Raw genomic sequence first — 18,995 nt, 5'->3', positions numbered from 1 at the left:
ATTCCGGTGCAGTATATTTGAAACATAAATGACTCAAACTGAAGATGACTTTAAGATATATTGCTGCTCCCAGTGTAAAGGGTATTACATTCTCTTATTAAGAAAGTGAGTGACTGAAAGAAACTTGCCTCCTTGTATGGAACTTTATTCAAGTATCAAGTGGCTTCATTACCTAAATAATTCTTTAAGTTATGTTTGTATAATATTAATATAAAATATATAACTCAACTATTTAGTCAGATTCTCAAGAGAATAACAAATAAAAAGTGAAAATTTTAGATGTAATACATTCAAGAAACATTGGCTGTCAGAGCTGGACCTACAAAAAATGTAATGCAACCCTTTGTTTTGTTTTCCAATGAAAAAAACACAAATGAAATTAAACTAGGGGTACAGAGGACATTCCCTTAATACCAAACAATGTTCTAATAAATTATAAAGTTTATATGCAACTTTTATGTATTTTAGTATTTTATTTCATTAAGATTAACTAAGAGTTTATGCTGCAAATATTTCAATGACTTTTAAAAGATAGAATTTCAGAATTCTTACATGTGGAGGCCACTTTAGAATACCTGAATACAGTCAGGATGAATGTTTAAGAGCGTATATTTTGAGCATAGAGCTGATTAGATTTACCTAGTCATTCCCTCCACTGGTAGGAAATTCTAGACCTTGAAATCACTCGTTTGGATTAAGACACTTATTCTCTGCTTCAGTTCTCTTCCTTCTAGAAGTCTGTATAAGTAGCAGTGAAGCCTAAAAGATTATTTTCAATATTTTGGAAATCCTCATGAAAACCTTAATTTACTTCTTCACATTTGGTTGAAAGTATAGCAACCCTAATTTCATGCTAATGAGAAGCTCAGATTAACTTTAGTGATATCACCGAAGCTTCTGGGATGTAGCTGGTGGAGCTGACACACTTAATCTGAATCACATGTCTTGTCATTACAGCACCCATTCTGATCACTTCCTGCCACAAAAATTAAAAGTGATAGTCAAAATCTTTCAAAACATAAGATGTACAGCTGAAAGAATAAAGCAATCCTTTGTAGTTTGGAAAAAAAATAAGAACCATTATTTTTAAAATATTCATAATATCCTGACTTAAAATGTAAATGTTGCCTGGATTGAAACAATAGTAAACTGTTGGCTCCCACCCAATTTAAAAGCAAAGGTTGGTTTACCCAGTAAACTAGCAGGAAGCAGAGATGTATGCAATATGCAGAAAGAAGTGTCAAATTGAAAGCAGTGGAAAGGTCAGGAACAGGATTCTTCTGGGAATGTTTGTAGCATAAGTTTATTTGGAGCCCAGTGTAGAAGGAGCATCGCAAAATAAGACTTGACTCCAAATGGAGGATTGAGAGTGTAAATGATAACTCTCATATGCTTCTGCTTAAGACTAGCTCTATTTAAATACTTGGAGAAATAAAGAGATGAAGCAGATCTTAGGAACCGCAGTTCTTACCCATTTCCTATTGGCAAAGATGATGGCATGCTAATATTTATGATTAAGCTTCTATGGTTTAGGTGTTGCTCTTGATTATAATTTTCACACTAATTAAATGGTATCTATTTTAGTAGAAACATAGGCACGAAAAAGGAAATATTTAGTTCAAAGCTGTTTCTCATAGTTACAACCAATTAAAAAGATGAAAAGAGTGAGTTTAACTTCTGGGGTATTACTTATTTTCTTGTCAAAAACATATCGAAAATATGGAACAAAATGCAAGTCAATATTTAGGATCAGACATGGATTTAACTTCGTGCTTTAACTTTTAGAAAATTACACATGGTTTACTTTTTCTAAGAGATAGAAAGTAAGGTCAGCAGACTCAGTGTTGACAGCAGAGAATCAGCAACATTGATGTAAGCTCCTGGGCTTCCCCAATGAGGCATCGTTAGTGGAAACAGTGGCAGATGATTCTCAGTGAGTAAGGGTCACATCACACTTTCTGAAAACACAACCATTTCTTTTAGCCCAGCCTAAAAAACACCAGTTAAGCAGGCTAAGACACAGCCTTGCCCAGATATATGCCCTTGACGATCTACCCCTGAGCCAGGAGCTTTTAATCAACCTTAGAACTGTACAATGCACAATATTATTGCAAGTGTATAAAGTTCCCTTGTTCACTTAATCCTGAACAAACTTCTCATCCATCACGCTTGGCCTTCCCAAGACAACTTCACTGGAACCAAGTACATTCCTGAATTTAGCACTATGGAACCAGAATAAAGTTTAGCTACCCACATATCTCTTGGAGTGAAGCTAATAGACTTTGGATGAGCTATAGGAGCTATTTGACAGAAGATTATAGACCCTACCATGAATATTTGGTATCCCAAATTTGAGTGGCATTTAAAGGGTGCTTTTATGGTAGTCTAACTTAATTTTTAACTTGTCTAAAAAAATGCATGCAATTCCATTAAAATTTGAAAAAATATATATTTCCATGTCCTAGGATCTTAGGAAATTTAAGATATAATCAATAATTTATTTTAAGGATGCATACTGTCAAGGTAAGTTATTACATGAGGACAATGATTTAAAACCCCATTATATTGGCTAATTGTGTTCCTTAATCAATCAATAAACAGCAAATCAATTTAAATGATAATCAGAGCCCCAAATTAGATGTAATTTTGATTAAGTGGTCCTTTAAAATAAATGCCAGGCATGATTGAAAATGTCACAAAATTTATTTCTGATACTCATGCTAGCAGTATAACTTGTCCAGGAATTACACATTCTAGTTGAGGGCAGAGAGGAACCACATGGGAGTAGACATTTCTGGAAATTAATATGACTTTTCCTTCAGTTTTTACCACTAGGCCTGGTAAGCATTTGTATATTAAGGAATATCTTAGGAGAAAAATAAAGTTTACTTCAAGATATTCATTTTTTTTTACCATTAGAGCTAAAAACAAAAATAAAGAGGACATAGAAATAATCTATATGTGGATTATTGATTCTTGTGGATATCAGTATTTAGATATAAGCCTCCATGGAACTGAAAATAAGCTATTAGTTTCTTAATTTCATTGCTTTAATTAACTTGATCTGTATCAAGTCATGCATGGAAATAGCTAATTTATACTAAGAAAATACACTTTACATTGTTGTATGAAGAATTACTGTGGGTGTAACAGCATCTGAGATAGTAATTAAACTAAGCAACAACACTTTATTTTACATATCTCTGCCCACACTGTGTCGTTCAATTAGCTTGTAATTGCTAACTCAATTAAATTATAATTTATATTATATATAACATATTATACATTATATTATTTGTCTACCATATATATCTTGTGTCCAATATTTGACTAGCAATTTTAAAACAAAATGCTTTATAATTTTAAGAATAATTTATTTTCAAATGAATATTGTTTTTAGAAGTGATATAGGAAATGTTATTCTAAGTTTTAGAACATATTTAACATATTTAAGATCTAATCTTTAACCTTTAGACTCAGTCTTCTTTTATTCATTTAGCTGCTTTGTGGGCATATAAATATAAAGCTTTAGCCTTCTTCCCATCACTCTATTTAAACATCGGTGAGATTTTCTGAAAATTCAAAATGGTTAGATCTGCACCAGATTATTATCATTCAGGATGGGTCAGAGAAGACCCAGACATATTCCACCATGTTTAAGTAAAGCTTTCATCTCAACTGGAAATACTGTTCTATGTTCTCTTTGCCTAACAAACTCTTATACATTTTTGCAATCCATTTAAATTTTCCTATCTTCTATGAAGCTATTCTTGAAGCAGCCAGGGAGAGTTAAGGGTTAGTTTGTCCATCCTCTGGGACTGTAAAGTGTGGGAGTGTTTGTGTATTTCTCTTTATGCTCACATGCATGCATGTGTATATGTTTCTAAAACTATTGGTGGCCGTGGATTTAATGTGGGCAGCCCACTGATTTATTACCATGCATAACTTGTAATATTACTGAAGTCTATTTGAGTCATCCACACTCAAAGTAATTTATATGATGCTAAAAAAGCTGAATATTCAGGACCTCTTATTTGCACAGGCCCCTGTGAGTACTGGGAGTTATTGGAGGGTATGCAGTGTTCTAGGTTGAGAGGGACAGTTGAATTTATGAACCATTTGCTTATAAGTATTGCTGGCAGACATCTCAAAAATATTGAATCCCCAAGATTTCAATATTCATTGTGTTTTATTTTCCTATTCTTTTTTTTTTTTAGCTTTTATTTGTTTATTTAAGTAACCTCTATACCCAGTGTGGGGCTCGAACTCATGACCCAGAGATCAAGAGTCTCATGCTAGTCCAACTGAGCCAGCCAGATGCCCCTTATTTTTCTATTCTAAATAGATATTTATTTTGTACCTACATTAGGGTTTTGATTTTTGTTATTTTTCTTAAGGAAAGTACCCCAAATAAAATAAGCTTCAAGCACCACAAAACTTCCTCTTTTAAACTGCCAAGTAAGTGCAGGGGAGCATGGCACTGAACTACTGAGCAAGCTTAGCATTTGTTTTGCATTTATCACTACATTCAATAGCGTCTCAGTGGGTCTTGCTGAGGTCCCACATAGAACTATAAAAGTCTTTGATTTTATTCTTGTTTTCTGTTCATATGTAATTTTTGCAAGGTGAAATTTCTAGATTCAAAAATAAAGACATCATATTAGGGAAGAAACAAACATGTTGAAGTCAAGGAGATCAAAATTCAAGGTCCAAGTCCCACACCTAGCCTTCATTGGCTGGTATAATCTTAATTATGTCAATTTAAAATCTCTAATCTCTGATTTCTATATGTGTGAAATGCAACTAATAGTATCTCTCTGGCAGAGTTTAGGGAAGATTAGAGATAACATATTTAAAAATATTTAATGTATTTAAGTATTTAAAGCAAGTGATCAAAAAATAATGTAACTGCCTTTAGGATTACTTATTCTGTCAGCAAAACAGGTTTTGGGAAATGGTTCTGTCCATTTCTCTTTCATAGTTCTAAGTGTAGCCATGAAAGAGTCTCAGTTTAGTGCTAATATACCTTTAACAGCTCTCTTTATAGCAGGTAGCTTCTGATCTTATCCAATAAGGAAGAGTCACTAAGTTCTATTATGAGAAAGATCTTTCATAGCATAAGATATTTAGCTTACTCACTAAGAAAATACCAGAGAGAAGGCTGGCAGAGGGCACAGAATATTTTAAACGAAAACAATCAAACATGTGAGTCAAGAAGATTTCTTGTTTAATAACACTTCCTCTGCCTAGATGGCTGTACATTTTGGATAGGGGAGTAGACTAGCGTATTCTGTCTGTATTCCCTATTGCTTTTAAAGAGCACCACCACTTAGCTGAGGAAGCTAAGAGATTGTTGGAACCCTTAAAAGTCATGAACAGTGGTACCTAAATAATTGAAATTTCTCTCATCCAAAGCAGCTCTAGGTATGCCAGCTTATGAACAATTAGCCTACAGAATTTGCTGCAGCTATTAATAAAAGCTAATGTGTTCAAACAATGACATTTTACACTGATTTCCAGGAGAGAGTTGAGTTTACTTTATGTATCTTGTATGCTTATTTTGCTGCTAAACCAGCACTATGATGGACATACCAAGTGACAAATTATAGAAAAATATAGATTTTTTTCCAAGACAAAATATCTATCCCCATTTCTAAAATGAGATTATGTAGAATATAGTGTGGGAGGAAATGAGGCATTATACACTTAGAAAGTGTTACTCCATTAAGATCAGAATGCATCAACCTAGATACCCTGACTAACTTTACAAGAGGCTAGTGCACTACTAGAACAGTGAAATCTTAAAAAAAAAAAAAGTTCACTAACTTGGTTTTTAAGTGAAACTTATTTAAGGGAAGCAGTTTACTTTCTAAAGTTGTGATCATAGAGCAGGTAAAACTGATTGTATAGACAGTTGCAAATGCTAAGGAAATACTCACATAACATTCACAAACAAAATATTCACATATTCATAAACAAAATATTCACATAACACAAAGACAGAAGTATAGAGGGCGTGCGGGCCTCTGACTTTGCTTGATTCGACGTGCCGGCGGGCGGCAGGGCTTGCTTCCGTGGCCCCGGGTGGGAGAGACGAGGTGGAGGCAGTCCTGAAGCAGCCGGTCCCGGAGCTTGGGTATGCTCAGGCTTCAGAAGAGGCTTGCCTCGAGTGTCCTCCGCTGCGGCAAAAAGAAGGTCTGGTTGGACCCCAACAAGACCAATGAAATCGCCAATGCCAACTCCCGTCAGCAGATCCGAAAACTGATCAAAGATGGACTGATCATCCGGAAGCCTGTGACTGTCCATTCCCAGGCTCGGTGCCGTAAAAACACTTTGGCCCGCCGGAAGGCCAGACATATGGGCATTGGTAAGAGAAAAGGTACTGCCAATGCTCGGATGCCTGAGAAGGTCACCTGGATGAGGAGGATGAGAATTATGCGCGGGCTGCTCAGAAGATACCGTGAATCTAAGAAGATCGACTGCCACATGTACCACAGCCTGTACCTGAAAGTGAAGGGGAACATGTTCAAGAACAAGCGGATTCTCATGGAACACATCCACCAGCTGAAGGCCGACAAGGCTTGCAAGAAGCTTCTGGCTGACGAGGTTGAGGCCCGCAGATCTAAGACCAGGGAGGCTCGCAAGCGCCGTGAAGAGCGGCTCCAGGCCAAGAAGGAGGAAATCATCAAGACTCTGTCCAAGGAGGAAGAGACAAAGAAATAAAACTCCCTCTCTTTTGTCTGTGCATAAAGGCCTCAGCAGTAACACAGATCAGTTATTCAATAAAACCAACCTTTATCTGCTTCAAAAAAAAAAAAGACAAAAGTATATTTAGAGCTTTATCTTCATTGCTCAATTTCTTTATTAACATTATTCATTTAAGGAAAGCATATTTTGTATAGCTCGAAGTAGCAAACATTTGGTCTCTAGAGAGAATGAAAGCCAGAAAAATCTCACAGATGTGCGGTTACTCTCTAACGAATTATAAGGCTGTTTCCTAAAGCTGATGCACTAAAGGTAGGGAACAGAGGAACAAAATTTAGACTGTGGTTTCTGAAGTTCTGTGTTGTCTTAGTTTTCTGTATATATAGGATTTCTCCTCACAAGAATGCATAATACATTTCAAACAAGCAAACAAAAAAGTAATAGCCTAATGGAAAGAACTTACCTTCTGGGGTCATAAGAAAGATCAAACTTAAATCCTGATTGCCACTTCCAACCTATGCAACAGGACTCTGGTTCATTTTCTACAAGCTGATCTTATGGATGGAAGTTATTTTCCCGGTTTTGCATCATAATATCTGAAAAAGAGAAGGACTGGAAATTTGTTCACTGCCGTTTTATATTAGAAGTGATGTTGGTTGTGTTATTTTAAGAGAAACTTTATTTCAGTCACTCTTTACAACTTCTTACTCCAGGAGTATCTTGCAAAACCCTTTCCCACCTACAAATCCAAGGAATGTTTATTGCTAATATTAGCTGGGTTTCTTTTCTTTTTTTTTAAGATTTTATTTATTTATTTATTGAGGGGGAAGGGGGAGGAGCAAAGGCAGAGGGAAAAATCTCAAGCAGATTCCACAATGAGCATGAAACCCGACTCAAGGGCTTGATCTCACAACTCTGAGATCATGACTGAGGTGAAACGAGTCGGACGCTTAACTAACTGACTGAGCCACCTGGGCGCCCCTATTAGCTGGGTTTCTGAAAATGCAAATTATATTACTTGAGTGAAACAAAATGCCATGGTATAACTATGTGTGTACGTGGGTGTGTGTAAATGTAAATATATCGTTCTCCTTTCTCTCAGATTGCAATGTTAGTGCATTTGCCTTAAGACTGTGCATGCTCTCCATGTATAAACTCTGATTCTTTCCATTCTGTTGGTGTAATTTCTGTCCAAACAACTATTTCACCACTGCCTACATCCAAAATGTATAGCCAGTAAGAGAGAGATGCTCAATCATAACAGACAGAATAAATTAACTTGTGCCTATAGTTCTTGTAGAAATTAAATGCCAGGAATCTGGTTGCTGTGTTGGGTGGGCAGCTGAGTTTGAAGATCATTTTCACCAGTAGGTAGGCTGCATCTTTCTGCTACATACTTAACCATGAGTTGTAAACTGGATGAGAAAAAGTCTGCATTGCTCCATGTTGGTGTGCATTAGAAGGACAAAGGCATACTTATATTTATTTATGACTTGGGGAAAGAGGGATACTTAAATTATAAGTGCTTACCTTGGATTATTTAATCAAATTTAAGGATGTTTCTACTTCCCAGTTTAGCTCATACCGGAGAGAAACTGAGGGTTCTAATATGAGCTGTTTAGGCTGGAAGACTGATATAGAAAAATGTACAATGGCTACAGTATTATTATTTTTACTTGACTAGTGAGGGTCTAAGAAATGGATTTCATTATTCAAATTAAACTTGTGTACCTCTTTCTCTATTTAAAGTGAAAATATTAAACAATTTTAGTAAAAACTTCAGGTTGGGGTTTTCTGACAAGGCAAACCACACGATTTTATAAGATGTATATATATATTACCTATACTTTCTTGACATGACTACCCATCCCTCCCTCTTTAGATGTCCAAACATTCTTTTTAAAATATATTCTTTTACCTAAGACCTTGTTTAAATCAAATCATTGGGCCAGTGGGACATTCATCAAAAAAAAAAAAAAAGTAGCAGCTTAAAGAGAAATGGTAGATATTTCCAGCCTTGTTGACACTCCCTGTAGCAGTCATTTTTCTATAACTTTTGGTTTAAAATTAGACCACTAAGTAATCAGTTGGTGGCATGTTATTCCATCATCAAAAATAATGATCAAAAGGACTACAAAATAATTTGGGGAAGAGTTTATGATACAGCAGTAAGCTGAATGAAAATATATACAATATATACAAAATATGATTGGAACTTTGTTTTAAAGTGCTATGAAATTTTTTTAAAATAAGAAAGTGTACCAAAATAGTAACAGTTTTTTTTTTTAAATGCATGTGGCAGAATTTCTGGTCATTTTGTTTTACAATTTTTTCTATTTATTTATTGTTTTCCTTAATGAACATAGATTATGTTCTTAAAGGAAAATAACAGATCTATTAGATAAACATATGTTAATGTGGATTTGCATGGTATAGCAAAGTGGTTAAGCGTGTAGATTCTGGACCCAGACTGATTGAGCTTAAATGGTGATTCCTCTTCAGCATTTTGTCTCAGCCCTCTCTACCTCCATTTCTTCATCTATAAAATGTGCATACTTAGACTTTTAGCCCCTATGTCTGTTATGATAACAGATGTGTTGCTGTATATAAAGCAATTAAGATAGCGCCTGGTACATAGTTGGTAGTCAATAATACTAGCTATTATGATTAAATTTGTAATTAAAAATACATTACAAATTGAGGACAACCTAACATTCAATGTTCTCTGAAATCACATAACTAAAATTTAGAATTTGATTTATACTATTCAGTTACACCCCATATTTTGAGGTCACTTCCTTAAAATCCTTAACAATTTGGAACATAGTTAAAGATATGCATTTTAAGTCTTTGAATATTAAAAAAAATATGTCAGAAATTTCATGTACTGATGTTGATGTAATCCATTCTTTAAAAACTCTCAAGCCTTGAGCAGATTTATTCCTATTTTCCACCCAGTGCTAATACTCTGGTCACAGTTTTCCCCCTATAAGCATAGCAAAAAAGGAACCAATGAAAAGATGGTGGCCTTTAGTAACAGGCTCTCCAGCCGGAATGAGGCGGAAGAACCAATAGCCATATAGTGAGGACAGAGAGATATCAGCTGTGCATTATGAAACAAAACAAAACAAAATAACAACAAAAAGCCTAAGAACCATTCATTCTGTGAAGGGACAAACAGCTCCCGAAAGAAAAATGTAATTTTGTGTTTTGCAGTACAGTGAACACACAAAAAAGTGATGCTTCTGCTGAGTTGTTATCATTAAGTTGCAGTTAGCATTCACTATTTAATAAAGCAGGAACTTTTTTCACACATTTTAGAAGATTTTTTTAATGTAATACTTTTGTGTGGGATGGGATGTGGGAAGAAATAATTACATGAAATAGCAGATTCCTTAACAATTTCGGATAATTGAGTACTAATATAAAAATTCCAAACCACAGTTGTTTTTGTTTTTTGGTTTGTTTTTTTTTTTACATTTTCTCCTTTCAAGTTTCCCATGTTTTTCTAAGATTGTGCAGACACTTACATTACAGCCATAGTCAATTAATTTAACTAACAGTAGTTCTTGGAGAAGATTTATTGATGAGTAGATTATAATAAAAATTTACATATCTTCTCATAGGCTTTTTCTCCAGGTTTTACTTATTCTATTTTTTTTTTTTCAGCAGGCTTCTTTCCACTCTCTGGAAAGATGGTACAGAGTGAAAAATGAGGGGGGGGAGAGATCTACAGAGACTGAACATATAAATTATATTCTCATATTCTTTGTTCTCTAAGAATTGAGAATACAAAAGAACCCAGATAACCAAAAAAAGGGAGTTATTATGGTTGTGTTTATGAGTATTCAAAAGTTAAAAAATCATGAAAAGGATTGTCTGGCCTAAATAAAGGGATAGGGATGTCAACCTGTTAATAACTTCCCTGAGAAAATACTGTTCCTGACATTTAATGCTCCAGATTCTTCCTGTAATCTTTGTTCCCCTCTTTTATATGCCATAAAAGTCTGTTCTTCTGTAATTCAAACATGATTCATGTTTTTAATACTGGAATGATGAGTTTCAGTCTTGAAATCTTGCTAAAGTTAACTCCAAATATTTAAAAAATGTGAAATATCTCTTTTTAAAAAACTTAATAGGAAGACTGAATTATAACTCATCTTTTTTTTGGTCAAAACTAAGACTATGTTTCCTCATTTATGAAGCCTTGAAAGAATCATCACCACGTTAGAAACAACCTTTGAAAAAAAACCAACTCTATCATGGTTAACATATATGTTGGTTATGAAATGCAATTCAATTTCATGAAAGTTACAATTATAAATATGTAAAAATTATTTCTTAAAATTTGCTCCTTAGGAAGGAGTAGGTGGATACATATGTGATAAAGCAAGTGTAATAAACTATTAGGTGTAGTTGTTATATGAATGCTTACTGTATTCTTTTGACTTTGCTGTGTATTTGAAATTTTTCCAAATAAAGTGTTGGGGAAAATATACTTCTTAGAATAGAGCAATTAAAAACTCCTGATTCAAATTAAGAAAAATAGCATTTATTCGGCTTTTAGTTGCTTTACTGAATTTTCTTTTTATTATCACTCATTTATGAATATGTTTTCATAAAGTTGTATCTCACAGATTGAGTGTGATCCAAGTCATTTCTTGCACAATACATAAGCCTTTCCAGTGAGTTTGTTCTTATCCATCAGGACTTGTTCAAACTTCTCAACTGCAATCACTTTTTCCTTTCATAAATATTTGATGAAGCACATATATGTATATGTTTATATATATGTATATATACAGTTTTGTGTTACTATGTGACTGTTAAACAAGTGATTTTTAAATTTTTTCCTTGTCTTGAGACATTAATTATTAATAATTTGAATATGCACTCTTAAAGAAAAAAAGTCATATATGCAAAAATATTCATGACAGCCTTCAACATGATAGGATAAAAAGCCTCAGTAGAACTGTAGAGAAGTGAATATAGCATAATGCTAAATTAAGAAAACAATATAAATTTTATAACTGTATATAATGTATATAAGCAGCTAAATAAGCCATATACTTACTTAAAATAACTGGAAAGAAAAACTGAAAAAAAATTTTTTAAGTTTTTATTTTAATCACCCTGAGCTCATCATGACACGTGCACTCCTTAATCCCCATCACCTATTTTGTCCATTCCCCCTCCCCCACTACCTCCCCTCTGGTAGCCATCAGTTTGTTCTCTATAGTTAAGAGTTTGTTTCCTGACTTGCCTTTCTCTCTCTCTCTTTTTTTTTTCCCTTTGCTCATTTGTTTTGTTTCTCCAATTCCATACATGAGTGAAATCAAATGGTGCTTGTCTTTCTCTGACTGACTGATTTCACTTAACATTATACTCTAGGTCCATCCATCTCATTGCAAATGGTAAGATTTCATTCTTTTTTGTGGCTGAATAATATTCCATTGTGTATTTATACCACATCTTCTTTATCCATTCATCAGTTGATGGGCACTTGGGCTGATTCCGTACTTTGGCTATTGTAAATAATGCTGCTATAAACATAGGGGTGCATGTATTCCTTTGAGGTAGTGTTTTTGTATTCTTTGGGTAAATACCCAGTAGTGCAATTGCTGGATTGTAGGGTAGTTCTATTTTTAACTTTTTGAAGAACCTCCATACTTTTTTCTGGAGTTAACTTAGTTAACATTTAGTTAAATGAATACACCAGTTTGCATTCCCACCAACAGTGCAAGAGGGTTCTGCTTTCTCTACATCCTCATCAACACCTGTTATTTCTTGTGTTTTTTTATTTTAGCCATTCTGACACACTGAGGTGATATCTCATTGTAGTTTTGATTTGCATTTCTCTGATGATAAGTGATGATGAGCATCCTTTCATGTGTCTGTTGGCCATCTGGATGTCTTCTTTGGAGAAATATCTGTTCATGTCTTCTGCCCATTTTTTTTAATTGGATTATTTGGTTTTTGGGTGTTGAATTTTATAAGTTCTTTATATATTCTGGATACTAACCCTTTATTGAATATGTCATTTGCAAATATCTTTTCCTATTCCTTAGTTTTCCCTTTAGTTTGCTGATTGCTTCCTTCACTATGCAGAAGCTTTTTATTCTGATATAGTCCCAATCGTTTATTTTGCTTTTGTTTCTCTTGCCTCAGGGGATGTATCTAGAAAAAAAGTTTCTATGGCAGATGTCAGAGGAGTTAGTACCAGTGCTCTTTTCTAGGATTTTTATGGTTTTAGGCCTCACATTTAAGTCTTTTATCTATTTTGAATTTATTTTATTTATAGTGTAAGAAAGTGGTTCGTTTTCTTTTGCATGTTGCTGTCCAGTTTTCCCAAAGCCATTTGTTGGAGAGACTTTTTCTCATTGGATATTCTTTCCTGCTTTGTTGAAGATTAATTGACCATATAATTATGGGTTTATTTCTGGATTTTCTATTCTGTGCCATTTATCTATGTCTCTGTTTTTGTGTCAGTACTATACTGTTTTGATGACTACAGTTTTGTAATACAACTTAAAGTCTGGAATTGCATTTCTCCAGCTTGGCATTTCTTTTTCAAGATTGTTTTGGCTATTTGGGGTCTTTTGTGGTTCCACACAAACTTTAGTATTGTTTGTTCTAGTTCTGTGAAAAATGTTGTTGCATTTTGATAGAGATTGCATTAAATGTGTAGATTGCTTTGGGTAGTGTAGACATTGAACAATATTTGTTATTTCGATCTATGAGCACAGAGTGTCTTTTCATTTCTTTGTGTCATCTTCAGTTTCTTTCATAAGCATTATAGTTTTCAGAGTACAGGTCTTTCACCTCTTTGGTTAGGTCCTCAGTATCTTATTATTTCTGGTGCAATTGTAAATGGGATTGTTTTCTTAATTTCTCTTTCTGCTGCTTCATTATTGGTGTATAGAAATGCAACAGATTTCTGTACATTGATTTTTTTATTCTGCAACTTTACTGAATTTGTTTATCAGTTCTAGCAATTTTTTGATGGAGTCTTTCAGGTTTTCTATATATAGTGTCATGTCATCTGCAAATAGTGAAAGTTTTACTTTTTCCTTACCAATTGAAAACAGAAATTGTAATACCCTCTGTACCTTTGTGGTATAATTCATGGATTTTTTCCTCCTATGCTCCCAAAAAAGTCTCAAAATTTTTCAAAATTCAAAGTATTACCTTATTTGAAGTAAATATTTGAAAAATATAACCTTAGATAATTTATAATATAGGAATCTATTTTTTCTTATTATAAATCAAAAGATTTTGGCAGAATCTCTATGAAATTAAGTTCATACTTTGTGATTTTTTTCTAAAAATTAGTTACACATCCTCGAGACAAAATTCAGGATATCTTTCAGCAACCAAAATATAATTAATCTGAGCATGTGATATAATTTTTTTTCTGAAGGATACTATTAGCTTTTCATAGACAAACCATTGTTTTTGTCTTTGTTTTTAACAATCATGTGGGAGTTTGTTTGAAGCACCCGTCTCCTTATGGCCATTTTATTTTATATCTAACATAGCAAAAACAAACTGATCACCTTTCTGTGGTAGTTAAATGTAAAATTACAAGACTGCCAATGCATACATAAATTGCTAAAGGCATAAAATGCCTTTATTATCTTGAGCCACAGAGATAGGATGAAAGGAAAAAAAAGTATACTGTTGCCAAGTTTTTAATGATTTAACTACCCAATATGCCTGATTCTCCCATTCTCAAAAGCCAAACTCAAATATGAGCTTTAGATCTTTTCATACACTCATTCTCTGGGATTTTTAATGACTATATATCCTGACCTTTAAATATAATGTGAAGTTCTAAGCCACAGCTATACCTACAGTCACTGCAAAATTAATGTTAGCACATTCATATTTGCCCATATTCTTATACTTCTCTTCATAATTAATTGTGAATCCATTGCCCCATGCTTTTCTCATTTGAATAGTTGTGAGTTGAGAATTGTGGTGATGTATGGAATTCTCTTAATCCCAGGCTACGTAACAGGGAAAGAAAGCAAACAGGTTCTCTATCTCAGGAAGCATTTTTTTTATTGTCATCTTTACTTTTGTATTCCTGCAGTCTGGTACCATTTGCTGCTCAGGGCAGAGACTTTTAAATCATTATGAATGCAAGCAAAATTTTAATAGGTTTTATTATATGATACATACTTAACATTCATTACATTTTGTGTTTTTCCCTATAATGGCATGATGTAAAATAAAGTAATATCATAGAGTAATGGAAAAAGACACCCATTTTGTTTCAAGATTCATTTCATATTGACATTAATAACATAAGTTAATGGTTCATTTGAAGAAGAATAAGCAGTTCATTCTAGGGGCCAACAAACGTTCAGATACTTCTGGAGAGAAAGCAGTAAGATTCAGAGGCAACTGAAAGTAAAAATGTGACTAGAAGGGAAAATAGATTACTTAGAGGTCTTGAGAGAATATGCAAATGAAAAACACATTAAAAATGCCCATTTTTGCAAACTTTATTATCACAGTCCAGGACCTTATCAAATTGTCAAAAGAACAGGCTGGAGAGGGGAATGGGGAAAATCATTAATCAAAACAAGATTTTTATTCCTTAAAATTAAACGAGTACCCAGATCTTTCAAGACCTATTAAAGAGGGTGCCTAAAATGCACCACCACATACCAGACCCTCTGCACTGGATACCCATTTTGTGACGGATCTGAAATAGAAGTTAAGGATAACACAGAATAGAACTATGATCTCTTTTTTAAAAAAAATCAATAGCTTTTAAAATCCCAAATGCTCTCACTGCTGAGATTAATAAAGACCGAGAATCCATCCTGAGCACACGCAATGACTTCTATTACAAAAGGAAAAATGAAAACGTTGCTATTACTGACACAGTCAATAGATCCCACCTCAATGTATACTATACTTTCTAGATTTTTAATTTAAATGCATATAGTTCCAGGGACTGGAGCATGATCAGCATTCATTCACTTCAGAGAATAACAGAAGATGTGGAAGTTTGTCTCATAAATAAACACATAATTTGCTTTGGGTACCATTTGCTTAAAATATTTTCCCTGGAAACTTCTCTAGCCATTCTCAGTATGTGGTTCTTCCTCTAGCCTGCGCTTCATCACTGCTTTCCTTCTTTCAACTAGAACTTGATCAGAATATCATGAAAAAAAGAATATCATGAAATTGTGGCCTCTGCCTCAGGTTTGAGGACATGTCATCCAGAGTCCATAGAAATGACAGCTTTATTCAAAAATAAGAGAGGACTGGGGCACCTGGGTGGCTTAGGTGGTTAAGCACCTGCCTTCAGCTCAGGTCAATGGTCTCGGGGTCCTGGGATCCCCACGTTGGGCTCCCTGCTCAGTGGGGAGTCTGCTTCTCTCTCTCCGTCTGCCCCACCTCCGCTTGTGCTCTCTCTCTCTCAAATAAATAAATAAAATATAAAAGAGAAAGACTTAAAAATATTTGCATTCAGGCTTTCACAAGTTCAAAGAACTGTACAATTTTATAAGCACACAGTCTTCCCCAAGTACCTGAAAATATTTCTTACCCTTTGTGTTTATGAGCCCTTGGGATAAAAAGAACCTCTACTTAAAAAAAAAATAAAAAAGAAATTAATACATCTTAATCTAAAAGATCTTTTAGCAGCACTTTTATTCTTATTATAACGGGTGAGGCCACCAGTAAATCATTCAAAAGAACTCTGCAGCGTTCACATGGAGTGTGCAACAGATCCATTTAATCCAATTAAGTTCAAGAAGTAATTCTCTCACTGAGAGGCATCCAGAATTTCTATGGCAAATTCACAAATGCATTCAGAAAGCAAAATGTGCCAAGTAATATTTGCCTTAGAGACTGTATAAACAGACCTTTTTTTTTTCTTTCAAGATAATATGTAGTGGACCCAGGTTCTTGTAGTGGTGCATTCACTATATCTAGATTCACCATTACTTTTATTTAACTTGTTATGTTAACTCTTTATCAGCCAAAAAGCAGTTCAGGAGATAAAGACATACTTTTCATTAAGAATCGGCCATCGTTTGCCTTGTAACATGGACTTCTACTCAATTCATTAATCTCTGAAGTGAGGAATAAAGAAAAACAATTCTATGTATCTAAGGTAGGCTAGATGTACAAGTGCGGAGAAGTCAACCTGCCTGTTGTAAGAAGAGCATGCATTCCTATGTGTAGTTGTTGGGTTTCTGTGTAAGAACTAACAAAATGTTCCATATACTTAGTGAAAATTATTTTGTGTTAGAATTTTAAATAGAAAAAAGAAAAAACTTAAGAAGGGAATTGTTTATAGCTTTAGAAAGGCTCACAAAGATATTTCAGGGGGAAAGCACACTTGGATCAATTCACACCGAATCAGAGTCGGTCATTTGAGAACCAAACTAAAAGGAATTCTCTGTCACCAAACCAATAGAATTCAGTTTGAATATAAGGGCACATAAGGACAAAAGCCGTAAGAGGACTGGCAATATTTGTACATGACCCACAGGGAGATTTAAGAGAGCCAAGATTTTTTATTTTCAGATTATCTTAACAATCTTCCAGAAAGCCTAGCGATCTTTGGCCCCTTTCTACTCAAAGCGTGGTCCTCAGACCGGCAGCATAGACATCATCGGGGAGCTAGTTGGAAATGCCAATGTCAGGCCCTAGTCTGTCCCATCCAGGTGATTCTTACTCACTCTAAAGTTAGAGGAATAATGTTTAGCTTTCAAAAATACTTGCTTTTCCGCCCTGACTTTCACAATTGTAAATAATGCTGCAATGTTACTAGACCATGAGCTGTTGTACCCTGAGGAAGTAGAGTGCTGAGGCGGTGAGGTAGAATTTCTCTTTTCCGGACAGCTCTGACCTGCCCAGAGCAATGATTGATCTTGGTTGACCTGGTGCCTGAAGGAAATTAACCTGGAGTTGTGAAGCCAAGATGAAATTTGTGGTGATCTCTAATCAATCTGGCAAATGAATGATTCAGGGTCTTTCGGATGTGGTCATGTCTAGTTAAACCTTTTAAAACAGCTATGGGCTTTTATAGTTTTCTGTTTTGGTCACCAGTGCTTCATGTGGTTTCTATATTTATTTAACAGTTACAGAATATATTTCCTCTCTGTGAATTTTTTTTAATTTATTTAGGTGATTTATGTTTAATTACACCTGATGATAGTAAATACTTTCCAATTACTTAAAGGACACCTCACATTAATAATAAGCTTGCCTTCAAACTTTGCTTATTGCAGAAATACATTCTTTAGCTAGCATAGTATAGTATCTAGCCAGGGACCATGCTAGATGCCCAAAACTATTCTTTGATCTTTCACCGTGTTTTTTTCTTTAAAACTAACAAAGAGATCATGCTGTGGTTACTATCATTTTTAATCCAGAAATATCATTCTTTAACATAGCCCGATGAATCACTTATTTTTTTTTCCTTGGGAACTGGAAATCATATTTGTGAGGGTGTTAAATTTGGGTTTCTAAAAGGAATACATTTGTGGGTTTTGGGTGTTTAGGGGAGGTTCTTTTGCATTTAAGGTATTATAAAACCTTATGAAACTTACCTAATTCCAGTTAAATTTGTGAATATATTTAAAAGGATAGTTCTAATTCATTAATTACTAACCAATGATTCTTCTGCCTCTTTCTGCCCTCTAGACTTTGATAATATCACTCCTATTATCGGCCTCCTCAAATATGGCCAAGTCCCCCAAATTAATTGAATCTAAGAATACTGTACTAAGGAAGTACATTAGTTGAAAAAGAGTTCTCTATCTCTGAGCTTATAAATCTCTCATATAAAAGGACAGACAAATTTATCTAAATTATAATTACAAATAAAATGCATTGGATATAAATAAGAATGAGAAATAAGATTAATATGTTTTGTACAAAGCACTCTTCAGGTACCTCACAGCCACATGAATATGTGATATAAAGTGGAGTTTGTTCTGATAAGAGATCAAAAACAGGTGACTTTTTTGAGCTTGTAAGAATAGTGGACTCGCAAATGAAAGAAGGACACTCTGACCTGGGGAAAGGCACATGACATAAACCAGAGGCAAGAGGGTCCGCAGAGGAAGATATATAGATATGAAAAGGAAGAGAGAGAAAATAAATTCACAAAAAATGGAGGACAGGTGCTATGGTATGACAGATTGGATTTGTTGTCTTTTTAGCAATTATAAGAGAAAATTTTGTGGGAGCTTATGTGAGAATGTTGGTACCTCAATATATTTCTTTTCTCCGTAGGTACTCTAATTAGTGCTTACCTC

At 34.3% G+C, this 18,995-nt stretch overlaps 2 protein-coding genes across 7 annotated transcripts in view; both read left to right on the top strand.

Moving 5' to 3' along the window:
• The window catches only part of NLGN1 (neuroligin 1), an 835,757-nt gene that overhangs the window by 643,773 nt on the left and 172,989 nt on the right, over window positions 1-18,995 (top strand). The gene's annotated exons all lie outside the window — the stretch shown is intronic.
• LOC112829215 (large ribosomal subunit protein eL19-like) lies at window positions 6,035-6,811 on the top strand. Its single transcript, XM_073876981.1, has one exon. The coding sequence runs from the start codon at window positions 6,139-6,141 to the stop codon at window positions 6,721-6,723; it is 585 nt and encodes a 194-aa protein (XP_073733082.1). The 5' UTR covers window positions 6,035-6,138; the 3' UTR covers window positions 6,724-6,811.

The sequence above is a fragment of the Callorhinus ursinus genome, unplaced genomic scaffold (genome assembly GCF_003265705.2).
Source record: "Callorhinus ursinus isolate GAN/ISIS: 27379988/994484 unplaced genomic scaffold, GSC_fseal_2.0 scaffold1, whole genome shotgun sequence".
Taxonomy (NCBI): Eukaryota; Metazoa; Chordata; class Mammalia; order Carnivora; family Otariidae; genus Callorhinus; species Callorhinus ursinus.
This window is presented reverse-complemented; position numbering and strand designations above follow the sequence as displayed.